Genomic DNA, 24,309 nt, shown 5'->3' with positions numbered 1-24,309 from the left:
GGAGGAGGAACTTTGCGAGTTTGTGTGGTCAATTTACTCATCAAGAAAACCTCATAGTTTGTCATAAGGTCAAAGTAACACAACAGTTAATTTGTTCGCAGGTTATATGACCCAAGTTAAAATAAAAATAGCTCTCACAGATGTATTTTCAAATTTTGTAACCAAATCAAGTGAGTGGACTATGTTTTACTACTTGGAAATGTAGTGCAAGTGTGCGCATGAGACACATTCCCTCAAAGCCAACCCCTGCAGCAGCGATGCAGCCAACCAAGCAGAGACACTTGTGATTTATCTGCATCATCAAAATGAATTGTTACTCAGCCACATGAATGGGAAGCTAATCAATCTTAGTTTGTACAACTCAGGAAAATAAATGTTTCCCTGCCAAGGTAACCTTTTTTCTCTAAGAGTGGTGTAAAATCTAATAGAAATCTGGATGAACACACAGTCTAGACTGCAGGATAGATACTCTTTCTTAATACTCAAAAAGTATTCTTCATTTTTAATGGGAGTCTTTCAGGCAATAAGTAGATTGATAGAGCACGACCTCCAGCTTCCTTTAATTGGTTTTCATGTGATGTTTGCTGGCAGTATAATTTAGTTTAGTTGCTTGTAAATTATCATATTTGTTGGCGAATAAAAATGTATAAATAGACATATTGGTCTAGAAGTGAAATAAAAGCAACTATTGTTGAGTTTATATCAATCAGTGTGCAATTACCTTCCAATCAAACCAAACAAAGACACCGTTTGAGAACACAATACAAAGATGCAGATAAAAGGTTGCTTTTTGGGTCAAAATAAAATGTGTCTTTTCCCTGGAACGCCCGATTTTATATTTCCATTATGGTCCAAAAGGTTAGGGAAATGAAATTACAATGGTGCATTTGAAACAGCAATGTCTGCTTCATGTCTTTTCTCTTTTCCTTTCAAAGAGTGGCTCACGCCTGAGGCACTGCGAAGCCAAGACAATCCGCTCAGACAAAAAGAGCTCCTTATCTCTCGCTCTCTATAATAATGGAAATCCAATACATTTTATTACTCATAGAAATTCTAATTAATGCCGGGTTTATAAAATGAGGCCAATCAGTCAAAATGATGTACAGTGCTCGCTGCATGCAGTGTTCGCTGTGGAGCAGAACGAGGACTCTGACAGGACAAAATGTAATATCTCCTTTCTGAGTCGGAGGGGCTCTGAAGACATGCCAGACTTCTGTATTGAGAACAGCCTGACGCTGCATCTCAGTCTCTTTCCGCTTCACTTCACTCACTTTGCAGATGAGGTTGGCAACGGTGGACCGCTCCGTATTTCAGACTAATTTATGACCTCTGCAGAGGAGGGTGCATTAGGAAGATCAGCCTCGTCAACCCCCGCCATGCTGCAACAAGCCACCATGAGAATGCAAAAGAAAAGACCGCTATACAGTGTGTCTGTCTGTCTGTCTGTCTGTCTGTCTGTCTGTCTGTCTGTCTGTCTGTCTGTCTGTCTGTCTGTCTGTCTGTCTGTCTGTCTGTCTGTCTGTCTGTCTGTCTGTGTGTGTGTGTATTTCATTAAGATGAAGTATATTAAATTGCTTCACGTCTCCTTACAACTGTATGCGTTTTTTTCTTTATCTTTTCATGCAACAGTGCTGGAATCACTCAAAGTGTGTTTCTGCTCAAAACTCAAAGCATGAACTTGATAAATGATGATGACATTTGAAGCAGTGAGACATTTTTGTGTTTTGGGGTTTTATATGGTAAAACATTTACATATTTTACTATCTAACAAAAAATAACATAAATGGTTGACAATCTTCTTAGGTTTTGTTTTCATGATGGTAACATCTGCTTGACTTGTTAATACATCCAATGTTTTCCCTCAAGCAACAGTTGCTGACATTTCTCTGATGTGACGGGTATCATTTACCGGTATGGGTTTTGAGTTTTATTTAACCCTACATAGTTTATTTTTGTCCAATGTTTTTGGTTCATTCCATTTGGTATTGCTGTCTTATAAAGCTGTGGGATTCAAAAGATAACTCAACTGACCTTTGTAAAATAGGAGACAACAATACAGTAACTTCAACTTTATTTTGTCTGAATTTTATTCATAGCTTCCTACGCATACATTCCTTCGTGCAGCTCAAGTGTCTCACCTCTTTGATACCTCCCTCCCTCCCTCCCCCCACCAGAGGAGGGGAAGGGCAGATGTAAAGCCAACAGGACGCCGCCGCCACGGCTTTGCCTCTAGCACTGACCTCCTCCGATGACAACCATATGCTCCATTATTAAATATGTATGGTTGTGGAAAGAGCCCGACATGTAAAAGTCAATATGCTCCCAACATCCTAAAGGCGCGGTGACGACTGCCATATGGTTTAATGTTGAGCTGCATATTTAGATACTTCGGCCAATTATGCGTGTGAGCTTATTAGTTTTCACTTTTATCAATTATTAGCTCTACAAATCAACAATGTTACTACGGCTGCTGGGCCATTGCTTACTGACTCTTTCCTTGTGGGCGGATGTTATGTGTGAGTTGATTAAATTCTTTCAAGGTCAAGGAAACACCCCCTATTATTTAAGTGGGAAACACATGGTAGAAAAAAAAACAGGAAATGGAGAGCAAAAAAAAAGGGATTGCAATCCAGAAAGATCAACAAGTGTTTCGAGTTGAACAGATGTGAAGTGCTTCATGATGACAGGAGGTGGATCTACAGATGTATCTTCATATCGTCATGTGCACCATCTCAGTAATCTCTAGAAACAGATTGACGGGAAAAGATTATGGTAAGAGGAGCATTTTGATTTGCATTTGTAGTCCGTTTAGTATTGACATCATGTTAGGTGCAAAATCATAGGGCAAAATCCAATTTCGGAATACAAATGCTAATTGTCGGCTAACGATTTGGCTGAAAATGAGCTTAAAGCTAGCATGTGAAGGATCTGGTCGTAGATGTAGCATATGTTTGAGGACATGTTATTTGTGGCACTATGTGTGGGATGTTAACCCAGTTCTCTTTTTAACATGCAGAGGCATTGTGGGTTTTTTTTTACTTTGTTTTCCATATCAGAAGAGGTGTGTGGCGCAGTGGGTTGTGCGTTGGTGTTGGGATCAAGGGGTTACAGGTTCAAACCCCACTGCAGTCAGCATGTCGTTGTGTCCCTGAGACACTTCACCCCAAATTGCTCCTGTGGGGATTGTCCACAGTATTGAGTATGTAAGTAACATGTAATGTAATATCAAAGAAAACATTCATATTCACACGTTTGTCTTGACACTCCGGGACCTTTTCATTTTTGCAGAATATGTCTGGTGAATAAAGAGTAGAGGCTATACTCCTTATCTTCTCACAGTGACTTCATGCTCTGTGACATCATGCTGCTGTGATGCACCTTTACTTCTCGGGTTACAATAGTTTTCCGATCGAGTATCATGTAATTAACTCAAGGGCCAAACAGGCACATCAGAGGAGCGGTCATCCAATAGAAAGTCACAGATGATATCAGTCTGAGTAGCATGAATCCATACGGCCTCCACTCACAGTAACATGAGATCACAGCCAGGAGAGCGCTTACAGTCAAACACATGTGTTGATGAGGAACTTTAAATGTCAAGTGAGTCACGCCTTCTACCAGTCCTCTTGTAATGCTATGAAATTAGCACATTATCAAGGCATAGTAAAAACAACCTTCTAGAAACTGACAAAGAGAGAGAAAGTTCATTTAAAATGAGCAACTAATAAACATGCGGCCATTGAATCAGGGTGTGACATGTAGTGTCCCTAAAGCACTTCTTGGGGAAAAGGAAACACAGTGACGTCAGAGGGCACTGCGTGTAAGTGTGAAATCAGCGGCAAGCAAAGAAAAACAGAGCACACAAAAACAGAAACGGTAGGAGAGATGTTCCAAGAAGATCTGAAACAAACACCGCCTTCGAATTTCAAGTACAAAAATACGCCAAGACAGAGAATAACATACTATGAAGATTGTGGGAAATTGTGTCATTTAGGCAATCAATAAACTGCTTCTACTGTACGCAAGACTGTGATTCCCCAGATAGTTGTTCAGAAACTTTACAGACTTCAGGAATTACTTTGAAAACTCAACATATCCTTGAAGCCACATGTCTACTCACTGAGGGCTGGAGGAACGTGGAGAGGTGAAGGTCATCTTTTTGCCACATATTTAAAAAGCAGCGATGCAATGAGTCTGACCTTTCAGCACAACCTCCGCCCAAATACACAAACACTTATGTTAACCACGGTGACACAGAGACCCCGCTGCCTTTCATTTACCTTAAAAAAATGCATTAAAGCTGCTTCGCATTCAATCGCATTGACCTCACACACACAGAACACACACACTGCATACACAAACTAACACAGTATGTACATAATAAATCTATCTGTGCTTCCTATAGTGAGCCTTTCAAGACGTACTGCTGGTTTGCACTGCGGTGTATTCCGGTGCAGTACCATTGACTATTATAAATGCATTTAAAGATACATTTTATGCCAGGACATTTGCAAAGTCTGCATTCAGGGAATTGGAAACTTGACATTTTGACCTATATGTATGTGACTTTATATTACATGTGTAGTACTGCTGTTGTAAACCAGTTAGCTTCAATATGATCCAGCATTTTGTTTTTGGTTGGTGGCCAATAACAACAACAACAACAATAACAACAACAACAACCTATAGTAATATAGTACGCTTAAAAAAACTGTTTTGTGAGTATAATAAAGAAGACTTGTATTCAGTGCTTGCTCGGCTATCTCAAGTACATTTCGCCTGTTGATATTCATAGAATAGTGAAGTGACTAGAAAACAATGGCAAAGGAAATCCAACTTCAAACAGTAGTCCATTTATCGTAGAATCTTTCATGTTTTACCTTTACGTCACTCCATCCTACATTTACTTGTATTAGACTTGTTTTACATGCTAGTTGTTGCCCTGGTTTTTTATGCATAACTATAAAATGGTAATAAGGATAATTGCCTGCCAAATGACGACCCAGGATCACAAAGATTTCTTGAATTGCAAACATCACAAGTGGATGCAACATAGCCAAAAGGACATGTATGTGCAGCATCAAATGATAAAGATTGTTGTTTGATTCACAACCCGAGCTTACAACTTAGTAGAACCACTTTCCTTCGGTACTGAAGCTGACTTCCCCAGCTTCAACCAAGTGTTGAGGTGATCGTCTGCTGACTCAGCACAACAGGCGCGCATGAGTCATCGGCAGAAAAAGGTCAGCTCGACTGAACATTTACAAGACGGCCTTCAACAAGAGAGAAGAGATGGAGGAGTCAATTCGGCCCTGCAGGATATTCAATTAAAAAAAGTTGTCCTGCTCTCTGTAAAAATAAAAGGCTTACAGCTCTGGCATGATGAATCACTCTGATGATGAAATGACTGTAGGACTTGAAAAGAGATATAAGGCCACACGCTGGGAATGATGAGCGGCATTCTGAATCGGTAATTCTGCTGTAATTAATATTGATTCGATTAGCTGGCAATAACCCGTGCTTATCTGCTGAGGATAACGTGAGTGTGTGCATAGACAACTCGGGGGCCAAATCAAAAATAACAATATTTTAATAATGAATAGGAGACTATGACAGACATTCATATTGCTGTCACGCAGGAGTGAACACTTTAAAAACACAATGACTTCTTTTTATGATGTACCCCACAGCAATTAGCTCCGTTGTCTGCACTGCTCATTTGTTTTATGGCGTTGTTTGTTTTGCGGATATGTTTATTTTATGATGTTGTTTACTGACGTACGACAGCTCAGAACAACACCACTTCATTTGGGAAAACCCTTTAGTCTTTCTCCCTCTCTTTTTATGTTAAAGAAATCCCGCAGGGCACTCAAAGCTGCTCTGCTTCCCCGTGGTCTGTCTGTTATGTTTATCTGCGGCAGCACATCTCTTCGGTTTTTATAGTCTTTGTTTCTCCTCAGGATCTGTTTATGCCTGACTGGGCTCCGCACTTTTAGAACGATGAAAAGGAGGGCAAAGTGTTGGAGAAGGAGATCTTGTATTTGTTTGATGTGTTTATGGTTCAGTTTTTATCGACTCAGAGCAGCCGGACAGAGAAATGTGAAGCGATTGACAACGTGAGTCTGACTGATTTGTTTTTTCTAAAATATCTTCACGCCGGAGTGATTGACAGCGAGCATGAGTTGCATGGAGCCCTGATGAGTTCAATGTGAAATAGATCATAGAAAGCCCAAGTGCCAGTAACGGCCCGTCCACACTACAGCTTCGACAGCTTCAAAAACGGTTTCCAACGCGTCTGCCCATTCTCCTGAATGGTGTGACGTCACGTTGCCTCGCTTTTCGCTGAACTGAATTGTGGGTAGCAGAGCAGAGCTTTCCGTTCAACTTTTGAAGCTTCTGAAGCTTTCGGTGGAAGCGTCAGCCAATCAAATCATATGCCAGTACAAGCTCTAGCCAATCAAACCGCTGCTTGTGTGTCAGGGGTGGGAGATTCATGTGATTGGTTGTTGGTCGAGCTTCAGACACGCCCGCCGGCAAGCTTTTTTTGAAGCTGTAGTGTGGACGGGCCGTAAGAAAGTCCCGTTCAAATTCACAGTGAATTTCCCACTAAGGCAAATGGCCAGCCCAAATAACTTTTAAAATAAAGTAACATTCAAACATTTTGTTATCATGCAAATAAACGAGTAAGAATTATGTTAAGATCTGTTTTAACCCTTGTGCCCTCCTCGGGCATTTTTGTACATTCTTCCTGACTTTTTTTTTGATAGGGTTAAAAGGGTTAGATGGTAAAAAAAATTTTTTTTAAATTAAAATCCAGAACATTATTGAATGTTTGGTAGTTTTGAGTACGAAATAAGTTGTTTAAGTGATTCATGAAAAAAAAAAAAGTAGAAAAAATATTGATGTATGATGATTTCATAGCAGTTATTATGGGCATGTACGTTTTTGCCACGGAGGGGTCGAAAGGTTGAAAATTCGAGGAGGGCACAAGGGTTAATAATATTAATATTGTTTATTTATTTTATATATTTGTTGCATTTGACTTTAAATGGTGTACAGACTCTCCATGTTAAACATAATATTGTTATAGTGTAGATATACAGTACATGTTAAATAATACATCATACTGTATGCCTAGAGTTCGATAGTAGGTCAGTTTGCAGCTCAAGAGTCAATTCCAACCTCATTTTACTCTAAGAGCATGTGCTTGTTATCCAATTCAAGCATTTATGAATTCTTCATATCATTTGCATATTCAAGGAAAATAATAGCTCGCAGTTGAATTCTGAATTCATTTAGAGCTTTGGCCAGTCATATCAAAATAAAGCTCCTCTTGCCCTCTCTCTGCTCACATGAGTTCTGCCGGAGTGAGGTGAATTTAATCAAATGATTCTCTGTAAATGAAACCTCTCATTAGACTCGGAGGAATGTGGAGTATTGATATGGGCAGCTGCTACCCTGAAGTGCTGTTATAATTAAATTCACCTTTATTCCTTTTACCATCAGCTGTTGACACGGTGTCCACGCACTCTTTCGCCTCCCCTGAAGACACATCCACTAATGGTCACATCTCGGCAACCGTGTGTATTACTGGAAATAGATTACCAATCAGAAATCATGTAATACTAGCCAAGAGATCCAATGATGTTCAAGACACAACTTACTCTAATGACAAGGGCATTTCTTTTTTAATTAGATCCACACAAAATAAGACCTACAAATCTGAAATGGCTCTACAGAGCTAACAGAGACTATTACAAGGAGTTTATTCTGCTCATTTTCAGGTTCATATCAGTATGTAGTGTCTCTACTGGGACACGTCTCCATGCTTTAATGTTCAAAAAGGTCTTTATTGTTCTCATACTGCCTGTGCTGCAGCACCTCTTTTCACCCTCTGTCTGAAACCAGAGCCCAGGCTGCTCTGATTGGTTAGCTGGCCGGCTCTGTTGTGATTGGTCAACAGATTGGAGATGTCCCACCTCTAATCACGTACAATGTGTTGGAACACTAGCCAATAGAAGCGCAATATAACATATTGATGTCAACATGTTACTGAAGTGAATAATGGAGTCAAATGGAGGCGTTTCAGGCGAGAGGGGGAGTCTGTGGGAGAGACACACCCTCTGGAGACCATTAACATACACAATAACCTATAGAATACACTACAGGAAAGCACAAATAAACTAAATATGGCCCCTTTAGCACACACACATGCGTATTTCTGTATATGAAACGCTTTTTTAGTCCGCAAGATATGTCTTTCGCATGTTCCATCAACATCCAACAAAAACAGCAATGCTGTGCTAAACTGCTAAACCCATTGGTTAACAATCACCAGCCAACAACAAAGTGAGAATTATTTCTAACTCATTTGTCTTTAGAAAGGGCTTCCTCTGAAGCACCAACAGACAGGGTTGTGCATATGTTGAGATTAAGTAGTTGAAATGGATGGAGGAACAGTCAGTATCTAAGCTTTGAAAAATGTCCTGAAAAAGCCTCCCTCAGAAAACAGCAAGGCAGAGCTTTAGCAGACTGCTGCGACCACAAATTAACTCTGAACAAGGGGAATAAAGAATATGACATTATGCCCTGATGTCTAAACTCAAACAAAGGTCCCAAAGGACTTAAAGCAGACCCTGTTTGATTTTAAATCTATTTATACAGAGACCTTTTTTTCTTTTTTTCCAATTCTCCCAATTCAGAGCTGCTGTTGATGGTATTTTGAAGAGTGAAGGACTTAAATCTCATCAGGACTAGTGGGGGGGGGGGGGGGGGGCGGATTAAGACTAACACTTTGGGGGGTGGAAGCTGATCCCTGAACAGCCTGCGGTGCCGATGTCAGCGTCTCAGCAATCTGTGTCTTCTGGACAAACTACAGCAAGAGTCTGACCTGAGTTCACCCCAGCCTCTGATGCACAAAGCCCGACAACACACCATGCTTAGCCTACTAACACACATGGCCTTACAAGACCTTCCAATATACTTGACTTCTTTGGCGTTACTCAAACAACGAGGGATATTATGGTGAACAGAAGGTTTCTCTGTGGAGTGAGAAAACTCTCCATCTGACCCAGGATTTAAAGATTAGCATTAGGATAAACATGTTTCTTTTCTTTTTCTAACACATAAAGCATCTCTGAGACATCTGTTGGCGATGAGGTCATGCACCATATCCACAAGGAGCATGGTGGCAAACAAAAAAACAAGGAGTTTTAGCATCAGTTAGTGGGTAAAAACTAAGAATTTAAAATGTAAAACCCACAACACAGATCGAAGGGGTCTTGCTTATCTTTTCCCCTCTTAACCCTTCGCCACATGCACCACTCACAAACATGTTGATCAGCCTGGGGAGGCTTAAGCAGAGCAGTCTACAGTAAATGTATCATACAAAACACATTATAATCTGTTCAAAGTGGCTAACCTGCAGCTTTTTCCCATCGACTTTCTGTCTTTAAAAAAAGTCTTCTACAGATAAAAACTGAAATATGGTTAAAGGAGAGCAAAATAAGGCTTTGCTTCTGGAGCACGGGAGACTCACTGACAACATGGAGACAAGTCTGTGTCTTGTAATTGAATTCCTGTCAGATTTGCATAATGTGCTAGCTGTCAGCTTGTCATACGCACATCTCTCCAAACTTTCATTATGCCTGTTAGAGTGCCCACACACTGGTGCCCACATGGTGAAACACACAGCTATGCTCGCATACATATGCACACCCACAGAGCATTTATAATCCTGTCTCTTTCTTACAGCTACAGTTCCACCCCTGACCAGCCGTCTCCTGCTAGTGTGGTGTCTTTCGAAGCTGTGTTTGACATTAGTTAAAGTGTCATCCAACTTCCTGCTGATTCACTTCTGGGCCACAGATGGAAGCAGAGCCTTGCCTATTTTGATGCCTTTTCAATGTGCCATTCCATAAAGTTGTTTAAGCGAGCCTTATAAAAGGCAGAAGAAAGGCATTTCAAAGGCAGCGAGGGAGAAAAAAGCAACAGGTTTTATTTTGTTTGCCGCTAATCTGTGCCAAGGCGAGAGCGGGCTGAGCACAGTTAGCATCTGCAGACACTGTGGTGTACCAAGCAGCAAACACAGCAGATTAAAGAGGGGACACTGGAGAAAAACACTAAAAAGGAAATCCAAATACACAAATTGATATTTCAAAGAAATCCTGTTTGTGAATTTATTTGATAGGCCTTCCATGGTGTTTAATTCTGTTTTGTCTCTTTTCCAAAAGCCTGCTTTCCCCCATGCCAGGAGTATTGGCACAAAATAATAGCATATAACCAAACAAAGCTGTATGCCATTTCAGGTGTCAGGAGGAAAATATGAAACTTTCCGAAAGCTCTTCTGTCCAGACAAACAATTTCCTCAAACGTGATCACACACACTGTCACGTTGTTAGCAAGCCGAGCTTGGATAGCGAGAAAAACGAGATGCAGCATTTCAGTGTCTCTCTGGCCGGAGACTGATGGGCCAGGGAACTCATTGCATTAGGGGGAGAGGGGGGGAGGACTACACAGAGGAATAGTCACCACACATACACACCAGTAGAAATGCATCCTGCAAACACAAATGGCCTGTCAGCATCAATACCAGCCCCAGTGTGTCACATTTATGTGAAAGGTTAAACGGAAACAAATGGCTGATTTGGCCGGGCACTGGAGCTCGGCGGGGGACAGAGCTGCGGGCCATCCTAGGACAGAGATGACCACGGCAGGAAGAAGGCATCGATGTGAGACACTGAGTAGAAAAAGTAGTTTACTGTGAAATAACAATCAAAGAAACTAATACTTTAACAAAGGAAACAATGTGATAGCAGCCAAACTGGTTCAGTGAGCTCCCTGGTTATCCAGTGTTTTTTACTTTTTCAACCCCCCCCCCCAGAATAATGAAGTTGTCAATGGACCTTCATCCTTTGCTACGGTCATAATTGCAATGGTTGCAAGAGGTCAGCGTATTGTTCCTCCTTTCAATTATCAACATTTGAATTGATGATAAAACCTTTCTAGTTCCTATAGCCAAACATCTTGTGACATTAAAGTACTTTTACTCTTGAGCCAAAGGCTACTTTAAATTCAACAATGAGATGGTATTCATTTGATGCATAGCAAATGAGTTTAGAGATAGTGTGAATAACTAAAGCTTATAAACCAAAAAACAAGTAGCTCTATACTGGCATAACATTGAGGCACACATTTGTAGAGGGGGCTGAGTTGAAATGAAGTTCTTTATTTACCTCCTAATTTCAGTTATTAGTGCACTTACATGGTGTGCATCAGAACAACTGCTTTGTGTGTAATGACACAAACGAGTTGCTTACCCCAGGCCCCACAGAAGAGGTCCATCTTCCACTAAATGTTCATAAAGAAACCACAACTGATGCTATCACCACTATTAACACTACTTTTATAACTACATCTTCCCACACACCAACCTCTCCCACTGCTTCAGTCAATAACACTGCAAATACTTTGTCTTCAGCAACCACAGTTGTCATTAGAATTGTAAATGATATCATAAATTAATCACTAAAGGATTATCAGCTCCTGCAGTAACCATGGTTTTAAATCTACTAATTCAATACTCCTCCGTTGTAAGGCGGCCTGGCTGTGCAGAGGGTGAAAGACTTGTGCTCAAGGAATTGCAATAATGAAATCAGCCCTGTAGTTCAACCTTTCGCCTCTGCAGAAACAGCAACACGCTGCCATTTCCTGTGTGCTGGCTCATTCCTCCTCTCATTTTTAAATATAAACTATTCCTCCAGCAGAACAACCAGATTCAATCCAAACTCAAAATGTTGTTATTGACGTCTTTGATGAGTTAATTAAACATTTACATAAAGGTCAGGGCGACAGCTGACGTGATTCGCTCGACAGTACAGTATGGGGTCTATTTTTCCTCCCTTCCCCGACACACACCTCCCGTAAGCCTGCATGCTCGAGTTTATTTTCACATGTCACGTCATGAGAAATGTTCCCCTAATAGATGTTGTGAGTGTCCAATGTGGCAGGTTGGGAAAGGTCTTGCACGCAGGGATGAGTGACGCTAATGAAAACGCTCCTGTCGACGTGCAATCAGCCAACCACTACTGTTAACATGATAATCTGACAATGAACATACGCAACAGCTGTTTTGGCTGTTACAAAACAAAAGGAATGGACCCACTTGGGCTACTCAGTGTAAATTGAGTTTACAGGCCCAGCAGAGATTGTGATTTTTTTGGAGGGGGACTTCAGAGAAAGAATGTGATAAGAATAAACAACTCACCACCCACGGACAGCCAAAGGGAGACACACATAGGAACCATACCTGGGAGGGGGGGAAAGGGAAGAGATTAGTATGCAGAACAAAGAAACACAACAAATCTGAAGTATGGAGCAAGGATGCAGAAGCAGCATTGATTCTAATCCAGAGTGATAAATCCTTAAACGCCAGCTGTGCATTTGCACTGTGAGAAAAAACGATCAACAATTCACAGGAAGTTCATTCATTTCCTACAGAGCCGAGGGACTATAACGGCAGTTGATGACTAGAAGCCTGTCAACCAAGAAGTTTGGACAACAATCCTGCCTGGATGGATGGGGGTTTGGTAACGACCAATCAGATCTTTCTTCAGTTCATACAACTTATTTAGAGACTTAACGAAAACAGCTGTTTTTTATAACCTCTCTAATATCCATTTCATGTAGACTTTGAACGAAAAAGGTTGGCAAATTATATTCTGCACAATTTTGCGCAGCTTAGAAGTGGTTTGAATTTAAACTGAAAAAAAACAACTATTGGATATCAAGTTCCAAATCCAATATTTTGAAGCCTTTGAGTAAAATCATGTTGTAATGGGGACTTGGATGTTTACGTGTTGACTTTTAACATGTCTAAAACTAAGACATTACAGCATTATTATGCAGCCATGCCTCCAGGTGAGTGCAGAAAAATCCACCGATTACACTTACATTAGAAATGGTAATGGGAATAATTCTGTCCTCCTGATTTTTATTTGCATATTTTTGTCCCTCCGAGGGGCTTGGATAATCCCATTAATATAAATGGTGTACGGTTTGTGAGCAGGAATCATTGTAGTTAAAGGTGACTCATGTTATGAGCACACTGCAATTTTCTGCTAATCATATGGTGATGAATCATCACTTGAGCTCACAGCATGTAATACATACTGATTAGTATATTGGGTAATACTCTGTCTCAGGGCTGAGACACTAGCAACAGGGAGAGTTCATGTCAAATAATCAATACACTGGGATTACTTGACATTGGACATGGGCCATTTTCACCATTATGTAATAGTGACTGAGGAATTTTAGAAACATGGATAAAATACGTCTGAGGAAAAGGATTGACGTAAGAAAAACATGAATAGAAATAAACTGATCCTTTTAATCTGTGAGACAGGATCTTACTTTTATTCTAAAAAGGTGTGTTGGCAGCTATCCAGAGCAGTGCTTTGTTGCCTTGCCATATTAGATTAATCGAATAAGGAAAGTCAAAGGTTGAGCCGTGTCGTCTGACTGTGATAAAAGCAGAGGGGAGTCCAGGCCGGGGGGGCGGGTACACACATCTACTGCTGCGATCTAACATTTTCATAAACACACTTCAATGTGCAGGGTAAACCTCTGGGAAACTTCTCAGAGTCAAATCTAACCCATTCAGTCAGACATGATACACATATTTGTAGCTTCAGTATGAATCATGAGTTTCCTGCAGTATAAAGAAATGCAGTAATCTCTACAAGCATTGAATTATTTAAATAGGAGCTGCTACTTTGAGCCACCATCATCTGCAAAAGAACGAGGGTTTTCCTACTTTGTAAACCTTCAAACTATATGGTCTAATAAATAAATGCAGCCTTTTTGTATACTAGTTGTGTTTTTTTTATATATGTGGTGAAAAAACTAAAAAGGCTTTGGTATGGCAAGTTCAAAGGCTGTATCTGCCTTTGTAAATCCATACCGATCAGAATAAAGTTGCTTTGAATTCTAAGACGTTATAGGCATGAGGATCTAGAAAGGCTCCCGAGTGAACCTTTAAACTTCTTTAAATTTAGCACATTCCCAACAAAACACAATATATCAAAGACTGGTGTTTTTTTAAGTATGCAAAGGCACTTTGTCTCTCCCCTCCATGATGACTTATCGCGGTTCAGTCTGATTTGCTGAGCTGCATCTACGTGAGGTGGGAAGTAAAGAGAGAAATGTGAGAAGTTTCTCCAAACTAGTGCTATGCCTCGGAGGAATCCTCCTTGTGTCCTTGAGAGACATCATGTAGTGTGACTTAAAGACTTTTTATTCCTTCCCCCCCCGCCCTCTCTTTGCCTCCCACATCCCCAGGTTGCCGGAGGGGGTCTCTCCGCTCCGATTGGTTTTATTGGCAGTGGTTCAGTCGAGGAGGATGCCGGCGTGGCTCTCGATGTCGTTCTAGATAAAGATGGATCAGCTCATAACATTAGGCAAAGCAGTTCTCTTTTCCATCTCATTAAAGAGACAACACTCAAAGCGAACAGAAACATCCTCCAGTGTCACAGAGATTCATGCTGGGCTTTTCATCTCTTAGCTGTGTTTTATAGAAGGTAAAGGTTGCGTGCATTTATAAAGCCCAGTCACGGCACTACTGAGTTCCCTAATAAATGTTAAAGGACTTTTGCATGTGGCTCATATTCACGTGTCTGTAGTAATGAATAAACAAGAGCTACTGGAAATGGTTTGCATGCCATGTTAAGTGACAGAGAAAGTGTCAAACCCTTTGTGAAAACAATTTGAGATGAGCTGCAGTGTTTGAGTCTGACCTTATAGGCTCAAGAAACATCGCTATATTTAAACAGTTGTCTATGTTTTGCTACTTTATTAAAAATGAGTTAATTGAATTGACACATATGGCAATTCAAATGTAGCTTAAACTCACCCAATCACATCAATGTATACAGACAAATGCTGAAATGCCACTTAGCATACGGCCTCTCTGCTAAACTAGCTTCATTAGTAGGACTCAAGCTGTTCTTTACTGCTAAAGTAAATCGAGTACCTAACCAAATTACCATAATGTTAGCTAAAAAGAAAACAGATTTCATTTGTAACATTTAGTTTTATTTACAACTAAAAAGATAAATGATTACGTTTGGTTTGAGTTCAGCTCTAAAGCTATCTCACCAGCTAGCTTTAGCTTCCACATGAATCAGCACCTTTAACTGATGTAGCATCAGTCAGATGCTTTGATGTGATAGCAGGTCAATTATGGCATTAAGCATTTGTTAAAAACAGACAAAAAGTCAGCTTGACTCAATATGGAGCTAATGTGTAGCCACTTGGCCAGGCAGCATGGTGATAGGCCTTATGCCTATCCCTTTGTTCTTCTCTAGATTGGAGCTGTCTGACTTGAACTGACATTTGTGAAGAAAGAAAAAAGAAAGGAAGGGGCAGGTGAGAGACAAATAGCATGACATTTTATCCATCTGTGAGATGTGGCGGAAGCAGCGGGGACTGCGAGGGTGTCTGACATTTGATGATGGCGTGGGAGGAGAGGCCTGTCCTTTACAAGGTGTGGGAGTCAAGTTTAAATTGTGTGACTGCACTGCGATTGATGTAGAGACGTCCCCCACCCACTAAGAGGGAGACATGAAGAGAAAGAAGGAGGGAGAGTTTAACACCCACGACAAATTGATGTTAGGCTACGCACCATCAGTCAAATCCCCATGAAAGGAGGACAGGAAGTTGTCTATTTTGATTGCACACATCCCAGACGCCTTCTTGTTACGAGGAATTTGCATTGCGGCCTATGTTTTTCTGCATATTGACAATTAGATTTAAGAGTTTCAAAGTATTCGACCAGCAGCTTTTATATCATCAACTTGCCTAAAAGGGGAGATAAGAAGCCTGCAGTTTTCCTGTCAGTGGGTGCTGCTGAGGCGCAGGCCGTCAATAGAGAGGCTGAGAGAGCCAGCGCGCAGAATAGCATCCGCCTCCCACTGAGGCTCCGCGGGAACGCACATATTCTCGTGCAACAGCTCCAATCAACAGCTATTTAAAGACTGCAGAGTGTGGGTTCAAGTCTGAAACTAGATAGCGGAAAAACATTTGATTCTTTTTGCGTCACAGAACTTCTTCTCTTTGTAGTTAAAGAGGAAGCCAATGTGTGATGATCAGCCACAGGTGTAAATAGAAGTTTATTATTCATCAGGGGAGGTGTATTGATATACTGTTAAGAAGAGAAGTGTGTACTGTACTGTATACAGCGGAAAAGCTGATCATTAGCATTAATTAAGACTAATCTCATTCCCAGGAAGTTGAAGTGCATCTGTGACCATGGCAACCCGCTCCCGAATGGTGAGGGGCAGTGAGGCTCGTCGTCTCTGCACTTCCTCCGGCACTCATTGTGATTTGTGGAGCAATTACCACGCAGCTAGAGGAGAAGCAGCACTTCAGCGAGACAAGTCGTTGTCCAGCCTAATGCGTGACATCCTGCCGCTGTCTGCTACCACGGGCTCTCACTCAGGGGCCAGCACCTGAGTCTGGAGGGGGAGGAAACCACATGTTGTGTGTGAGTTGAAGATGGAAATGGGGTCGAAAAGTTTGCTTTGGGTGAGAAGGTATCCCAGAGTGTCTGAAAGCTGAAATATAAAGTCAAGCAGAGAGTGTTGATTTACTAACTGGGATTAAAAAGCTCTGCAGCTCAGTGAACAGTGCCCTGAAACAAGAGCTAAATCAGAGGCAGTGTTTGGGAAATCTCACAAGAGAAAGTATCCTCCCAACACCAAAACATGCTTTATTTGCCTTTTTTCATAAATGCGTCTCCCTGACATCATCGTAATTATGTCTTATCTGCCTTTGACTCTACATAAACAAGAGTGTACAGAGCTAGTGGCTCAGTAGGGGTTTGGACTGGGAGCTGTAGGGTAGCCGGTTCAAGTCCCCGACCGGACCTAAATATGGAGTGTGGACTGCTTCTTGGAGAAGTCCCAGTTCACCTCCTGCCCTGCCGTGGTGCCCTTGAGCAAGGCACCGGACACCCCCCCCCCCCATTGCTCCCTGGGCGCTGTACAATAGCTGCCCACTGCTCCTTGTACTAGACTCCTGGTAGTAGGATGGGTTAAAAGCAGAGGCCATATTTCACTGTGTGTGCTGTGTGCTCTGCATGTGTGACCATTAAAGAGGGTTCTTCTTCTTCTTCTTCTTCTTGGGCACGGCGGTGCTTTGAGCTACATCTGTTTGCTAACATGCTCAAAATGACTAAGCTAACATGCTAATGGTATAGCAAGTATTGGTATAGTTTAAAATTGTCGATTAGTACTCAACAATACAACCTGCAGCTAAGGCTAACAACGATGTCATACAGTTTGCGGATATTTGGTCAAAGCTGAAAATATTGCCCGAAAGATGGCGTTAGATGAAATGTTAAGTGTTTACAAAAGTTATTGGAATTCATCCATAAGTGCCTAAAGGAAGTTCTAGGGCAATCCATCCAACAGTTGTCAAGACATTTCTCTAAAAAACAAAAGTGTAAACTTTGTGTCAAAATGATTTATCCTGTCGACCATAATTCATGCAACTTGTACAAAAGTTCCAGCCTGGACCAACATGGTCACCACAGAGCTACATGTATGTGTAGCTAAAGAGGCAGTCTGCAGCAACTACAGTGCACAGTGAAATTAAAGACTAACTCATACAGTCACAGATAAATATGTTGTGCCAAGATCAATTTGAAGGTGTACCGATTGGAAAGAAGATTAATGGATTTAGTGTTACACCCCAAACAGTAAATAATTAAAGAATCTCTTGTTCTCTTGTTCAGGTCAAAAGTGAAGTTTGTGTATAGTACAAGCTCCATGGACATTTTAAACAGGATTATAGGTATTTTGTCTAGGACATAATTATGATGCTTGTCTCCTCGCTTCCCTCTCTCTTCCTTGAAGAGAAATAAGGAGCCAAAGCAGCCTAATGAGAAATCCTTGGTTCCACAGTGTAAGTTTTATGTGATGCCCACACGCTAGAAAATATTTTAATTACTCAGAAGAAAGCTGTAAACTGTATTCATTAACATTAAGCAGTGACAGTAAAACATCCTTGTGTTAATGACTTATTTTCTTAAATGTTAAGTTTTGTTTCAAATTCACTGAGATCACTGGAGCAATGCACTTTTTAATGCTTGCCGGATATTTCCAGGCATTGCTTTTACATGCTGTATAATATGGATTTTCTCAGTGATAGCACATGCAATGTTAGCATAAAGTCACTGTGGATCAGGGGAAAACATATCTAGTGTATGTATCATGGCTACCAGCTGTCCCGGGCTGACCCACAGGGAGTGTTATTTGTTGTCAAAGACAGCATCATGAGGCTTTAACAGCCTTGCGCTAAGCTGCTTTCCAGCCATGTATGAAGAATGGCATCAGGCTGTCAACTGAGTCCCCTTAGGTACTAAAACTAAATGTTCATAGCTGAGCCTTTACCAGCACAGGACCTGTTTATCTAATGTACTGGATCAGAAAGTGGGTTAACAGAAACACTGCAGGACAATGTGAAAAGCTCAGTGTGGATTAATACTGCCATCTTGTGGTCAAGGAGGAGATGTAAATTGAAGACGTAAATAATCAGCATAACAATTTAATTAAAAGCTACATACAGAAAGTAAGTAAATGTTTTGGAGATGATACGAATCTTATAACTTCACTTAAAATCATAAATTGAATAAATTGGACTATTACAGTGTATTTATGGGCCGTTATTATTTGTTTTGTCTCGGAAAGTAAGGCTGACAGTTATCAAAGAGTATTTTAAGTGTCAAGAGAGAAATCCGCGTATAGATCAAAAACGGTCACAAAGCTCGTACACTAAAGCAATTATAACCATACACTTTCCTTTGATAACCAGTAAGCCTTACTAGCGAGACAATGTTAATCGTTTTATAATAATAATAATTAATAATAATAATAATAATAATACCTGACGTATCTGGCGGAAACTTGGGTCGGTAAAGTGTAATAAGTTAGTACGAGTTCATATAATGGAGAAAAACAGTATAACAAAAACTCACCCAAGTGATGGCTAATTGTTAACTCACGTGCAGGTGTACCCTCTGCTTCTTTTAGGATATCTCCTCATTCTCGTTGACTCCAGGGTCACGAAAAAGAAATCGTTTATATTATTATATATCTAGCATTCATGATGTGTTAATTGTTTGCATGTAACTTTAGTTTATCTAGCATACAGCGGCAATAGTGAACTGCTGTCAACAAGGCCTGCAGCAGACAACATGTCGGCCGCATTGCGGCTTGTTTGTCAAAGCGTATTAATATTAAACGTGAAATAAACTGCACGCCATTTGCTCCGCAGCAGGAATACATCCGCCAGGTGTAAAGTAGATCGCATTGATGATGAGATGAGATTTCTTGCTTTATAGTTAGCTTAGATAAGTTAAAACGTTTAAATGTCACTGAAAATGTGCACTTCGATGTTGACAGGTTACCATAAACAATACAGCATACCCTATAAAATAAAGTAAATAGGCTGAATTGTTATTATAAAACTTCTGAATCTACAGCCACCACTAAAATCAATAACAGGCCTAAAATTAAATAGGTCAAGCTCCTTACTTTTGTTTATAATTTTATCATCACCCAAACTAAATAGATCCAATAAATAACTGTTAGAAATCCTATCTCCCTTCCACTCTGCTCAAACTACACTGTGTTCGTTATGGTGTATCTTCTCCAGGCTGTCTTCTAACATGATCAAAGTAGCTTTAAAGTTCAAGTTGTTTAAGTTGGGAATGACTGACTCCGCGAGTGTATGCTATATTCATTTTTAATCAATAGGGAAGTTTCACATATATTTCCTCAAAAAAAGTCAGATCCAAGGGGGTTGGTTGAAGCTCCCTTTTATGCATTTCATCAGTGTTTCATCAGCATCAGTTTGGCCTGAAACGGGTCTGTTACTCGTTCACCATTAAAACCATCAAAGCAATATATTAAAAGTATGAATATCATATAGGCTGCAGTCGGCACATGAAGCCTTACTTAAGGATAACCAAACGATTTTATTGTATCATATTTAGAAGATTTATGTCATATTTATTATCCCATCTTTCTCTTCATTTTGATTTTTAAAGTAATGACATTTAGTGTTGTTTCTCAAGCGACTATGAGTTTATATCGTGTTTCAATTGGGCAAAACAAATCTTAGATCGTTATAGCTTATTAAAAAAGTAACAGCAGTAGCATCAACTTTTACAGTTATTTCATTGAGTGTAGATTTGTGACTAGACGGATTTCTCTCTCGGCACTTACTCATCATCTTTGATAGTTAGTCAGCCTAGCCTAGTTAGTGTCATAATTACCGTTTTATCTTCAAATACAGCCGGACTATCGTATTTGTTTTACTTGTACACCATTGTTCAGACTACAGACTTATTTTTCAAAGTTCCAATGAACACTTATAATCACTGCCTATCAGAAAAAAAAATTTTTTTAAACTAAATTCTCTGCTGTGACGTTTTTCCCAGCATGCTCTGCGGGACAGGATTTGTTGTACATTTGGCCATTTCAAGATTATCTACTCAAATATGTATGTTGTATTGGCATGGATATTTACTCATAATTTATATCCGTTTGTGGACCGTCGTTTTAATAATTCTCCACCGTGTCTGAGAGACACATAGCCAGGCTGATGTATAAGTACAACACCACTTTCTGTTCCGATTCTCAGTTGGTCCGATTTCAATTGATTGCAACAGTGAGTTACAGAACCTTTACGTTCCTTCTCTCCCCTCCCTCACCGCCGGCATTGACTAGCTTTTTGACTGTTTTAGCTTCGAGTTTTAATAACATATTTATAGCACATCCTTACAGAGAGCTCTGTATATTAAAGTAATAATGTTGAGCAGTACAGCATTTGTCTCAGTTAAAAGTTAAACTACATGGTTTTAAAATGTACTCAGATAAGAGTAAAAAAAACAGTTTACACAATCGCCAGTAGCACGGTATTAGGGTATATGACAGCTTTAGTAGTTTTAAGTGTTGCAATGTAGCATAATTGGTATCAAACAGCAGACATCTATAAAATAATGTCAGATTATCTTTAAAGACTACCCGAAACTGAAGAATAGCAGCTGTTGAAAGAATAAATACAACATCCTGTGACCTGATGAACACTTTCAGAATTTGTAATGGACATATTTAGACATGAAACATTATTCTTGTCTTGCAAGGTAAATAATTTATCAAATGAACCCGACACATCACATGAGGAAAGTTATGATGTTTATTAGAAATAACAACCGGATTGGAATCATACAAAAGCAGGACTGAATACTTGCTGTTTAAAACTCCAGATCTATTTGATTGACAGGGTGACTCAACACACACAACCCCATCAAACCCCTTTTCTTTCCCAAAAGATTACCAACTTAATCCTTAAGCCAATAAACAAATGGATGCAGACAAATAATAAACCTAAATCTATGCATGTAGCTGTGTAATATGTGTGTCCATCATATTTTACATCAGTCCAAGTTTGTATTCCACCATCATGTGTGGCTCGCCCATCATTTCACTCTGGGTTGGATCTGCAGGGGAACAGAATACAAACACAGGTTAAATATCTTATTCAGAAAGTTGAGTGAATAGCTGTGTAAAGATGAAGGGCTGAGGTTCTCACCGTTGAGGATGTCCTCAAAGCCAATGGACTCATCGTTTCCTCGCAGCGTATCTAGAGCCAGGTTTGAACTCTGTAAGAACGGCAGACGCTGGATCTGGAAGGGGGAGTCAGACAACAAGAGTTATGGAGGGAGAAGACTTAAAAGAACAAACAATGTACAGGGACAGGCGAAAGAAAGAAAATTGACAGTCTGGATTTGGGAGTAGGAACATGCTGTGTGTGTGTGTGTGTGTGTGTGTGTGTGTGTGTGTGTGTGTGTGTGTGTGTGTGTGTGTGTGTGTGTGTGTGTGTGTGTGTGTGTGTGTGTGTGTGTGTGTGTGTGTGTGTGTTACCTGTCTAGCGGCTCTGTACTCCATCTGTAGTTTAAGTGGAGCATGCAGACCCTGGATGTTTCTGAGAGAAGAGAAGTTCATCTTGTCCTGGTTCAGCATGAACTGCACACCACAGAAAGACAAACATCTTCAGTACTTTGGGACAACAAGGACATTTTCACACATTCAATGTTTCACTTGTTCTTACTGCTACTGATGGCTGTAACAAGAATACATAGCTTTCTGTGTTCTATTTAAAAGTGAAGACATTCTAACTCAAAACGGTTTTGTTGTTAAAACACCAGAAAGAAAATATACTGTGCCGAGTTTTCTAAAGATTACTCACATTTTTCTCGGACAGCTCCAGCGGGTGGCTTGGAAGGAGCTCATTCTTAACGCTGGTAAATCTGTGTAGCAACAAAAAGAAACGTGACCAGGTCAAATACAGTATCATGTAAATGTACTGGTTTAAAGAGGTGCTACTATTATAAACTTTGACCAAAAAAGAAACAAATTAGTTCAACCTCCTCTTACAAGGGAAAGTTGTCAGACACAAGACTATGTGTGATGGCAGGATGTAATGGATAATAACAGGTACAAACGACCCAATATTGATTATGTTATAGTTGCGACTAGCAATTTCATAAATAATAATTAATGAAATTAATAAACAATATTATTGAGTTAATTATAATATTCGGATAAGCGGTAGAAGATGGATGGACAATAATATTTACAACAAAACAAATTGAAAAGGGCAATCGTGTTTGGACAACTATCCATGTAAATTAAGTGGCAAACATACAACTAACTGTCGCACTGTTTGTGCAAACAATATAGAATACGGTTCATATATAGCATTAGATTACACAACAGTAATATTATTTGTGGCCATGTCTCACCCACTACGCAGAGAGTCCTGCACACCATAAGCTCCCTGTGGACACAAGCCTGCCACAGGTACGCTGTCTTTCAGTTGAGAGCGGAGTCCTCGTGTATTCTGTAACAATAAAATATTCACATTCACAACTAATATCTAATAAGAATAGCTAAATTACAAAAAACAAAAGCTAACATCATCCTTAGCTAAGTTAGGGAGCCTCGTAGTTAGCTAAGAGCTAACTAGCATTAGCTCGAGTGACTAATCAAATTCACAACGTAAATGGACTTCAGAGAATTCAAAGACAGAAACAAAGATGTGGGCAGGTGGAATAAATATGCGCATAAATATAGAAAACAATTACATTACAGTAAATATGCTAACGATAGAATAAGTCATGTTACATGAGATAAGACTATAGCCATACCATTGTGATTCCGTTTCTTCCACTTTCTGTTGGATACACTTGAATATCCGGTTGAGTCCCGTTTACTTTACGACACATCCGGTTCAAGACGATGCTCTGTACCTTTCACTTGTAAAAATGTCCCGTTGTCTGTTAAATTCGCGCACAGTATGCGTAGTAGGTTTTATTTTAATATTTGTGTAATGTTTGACAGGTCTACCATACCTAAATAATACAGCAAACGTCAACATCTTGCATGGATATCTTTAAATTATTCCATGAGAGGTGGTAGATATATGGGGGTATAGCTCAGTGGTAGAGCATTTGACTGCAGATCAAGAGGTCCCCGGTTCAAATCCGGATGCCCCCTCTTTTGCAACGTTTGAGTTTATATTTGAAATCAATTGAAAGAGAAAGGTAGACAGAGACTAACATCAGTGCAATCGATCCATCACATGCTTTTAATTTTAAACATTTCCTCTTCATACACTCCTAACACTCATAGCTGGGTCTCAGAGTAATTGACCAGCGCTCGTCACTTGATGATACTTGATGATACTTGATGACATCTAGTAAATATCATAATGTTATTAGAAAAAACAAAAATAAATACAATAAAAACGTCTACAGGCGCCACAAGGAGGGATCACCCTTTCCTCGAAATGACTCAAAAATACTTTTTGATAAATTATAATAGTGTCTCTCTTAGCAACTAATTTGACTTACATGCCAATTATTGAAGCCATCTTTGTGAATTTGAACAGTACCCCATGTTTTCCTTTTTGAACACTCATTTTACATACATGGAAAATCAGGGACACATACTGATGCCTTTACTCAAAGTTATATATTTGGCCAACAGGCAACTAGGCTAACTAGGTAAAAACATCCAAATGAGACCCTAGAGTCCTGTGATAGTCAGAGACATGAATGAATTCTGTGGATGCAGCCAGATGTCTCGAGCTAATATCAGTTTGATCCTATTCAATGTCACAGAGATTCAATAATAGATAGTTGATTGTGGGTAACAGGAGTTCATCTCATTAAAACACTTT

General features: G+C 40.0%; 2 protein-coding genes across 3 annotated transcripts in view; both read right to left on the bottom strand.

Moving 5' to 3' along the window:
- Positions 1–19,248, bottom strand: part of mmp16a (matrix metallopeptidase 16a (membrane-inserted)) — a 109,392-nt gene extending 90,144 nt beyond the window's left edge. The window contains exons 1-2 of one of the 2 annotated variants that reach the window (XM_079661403.1): positions 19,037–19,248; positions 12,266–12,307 (exon numbers count right to left, since the gene is read on the bottom strand). The gene's annotated coding sequence lies outside the window, so the exon portion shown is untranslated. The remainder of the gene's footprint in view (positions 1–12,265; positions 12,308–19,036) is intronic. The other variant, XM_079661404.1, reaches the window with a different exon arrangement.
- A 1,999-nt stretch (positions 19,249–21,247) lies between these two features.
- Positions 21,248–23,368, bottom strand: pomp (proteasome maturation protein). Its single transcript, XM_079661712.1, has 6 exons — positions 23,276–23,368; positions 22,871–22,968; positions 22,315–22,375; positions 21,990–22,091; positions 21,658–21,751; positions 21,248–21,565 (listed from the first exon to the last, which is right to left on the bottom strand). Exons 1-6 carry the CDS (start codon positions 23,351–23,353, stop codon positions 21,498–21,500), a joined length of 501 nt encoding a protein of 166 aa, XP_079517838.1. The 5' UTR covers positions 23,354–23,368; the 3' UTR covers positions 21,248–21,497.
- Positions 23,369–24,309: the final 941 nt, after the last annotated feature.

This window comes from Notothenia rossii (genome assembly GCF_949606895.1).
Source record: "Notothenia rossii genome assembly, chromosome: 12".
Classification (NCBI taxonomy): Eukaryota; Metazoa; Chordata; class Actinopteri; order Perciformes; family Nototheniidae; genus Notothenia; species Notothenia rossii.
The sequence above is the reverse complement of the archived record's forward strand: the minus strand, read 5'-3'. Positions and strand labels throughout refer to the sequence as shown.

Bases quoted from the DNA above. Each gene is read 5' to 3' on its own strand.
- pomp (XM_079661712.1), bottom strand. From the start codon at position 23,353: ATGTGTCGTAAAGTAAACGGGACTCAACCGGATATTCAAGTGTATCCA. The intron at 22,969-23,275 runs GTATGGCTATAG...TTATTGTTACAG, and splicing joins GAAGAAACGGAATCACAATG to AATACACGAGGACTCCGCTC. The intron at 22,376-22,870 runs GTGAGACATGGC...GTTGCTACACAG, and splicing joins CAGGACTCTCTGCGTAGTGG to ATTTACCAGCGTTAAGAATG.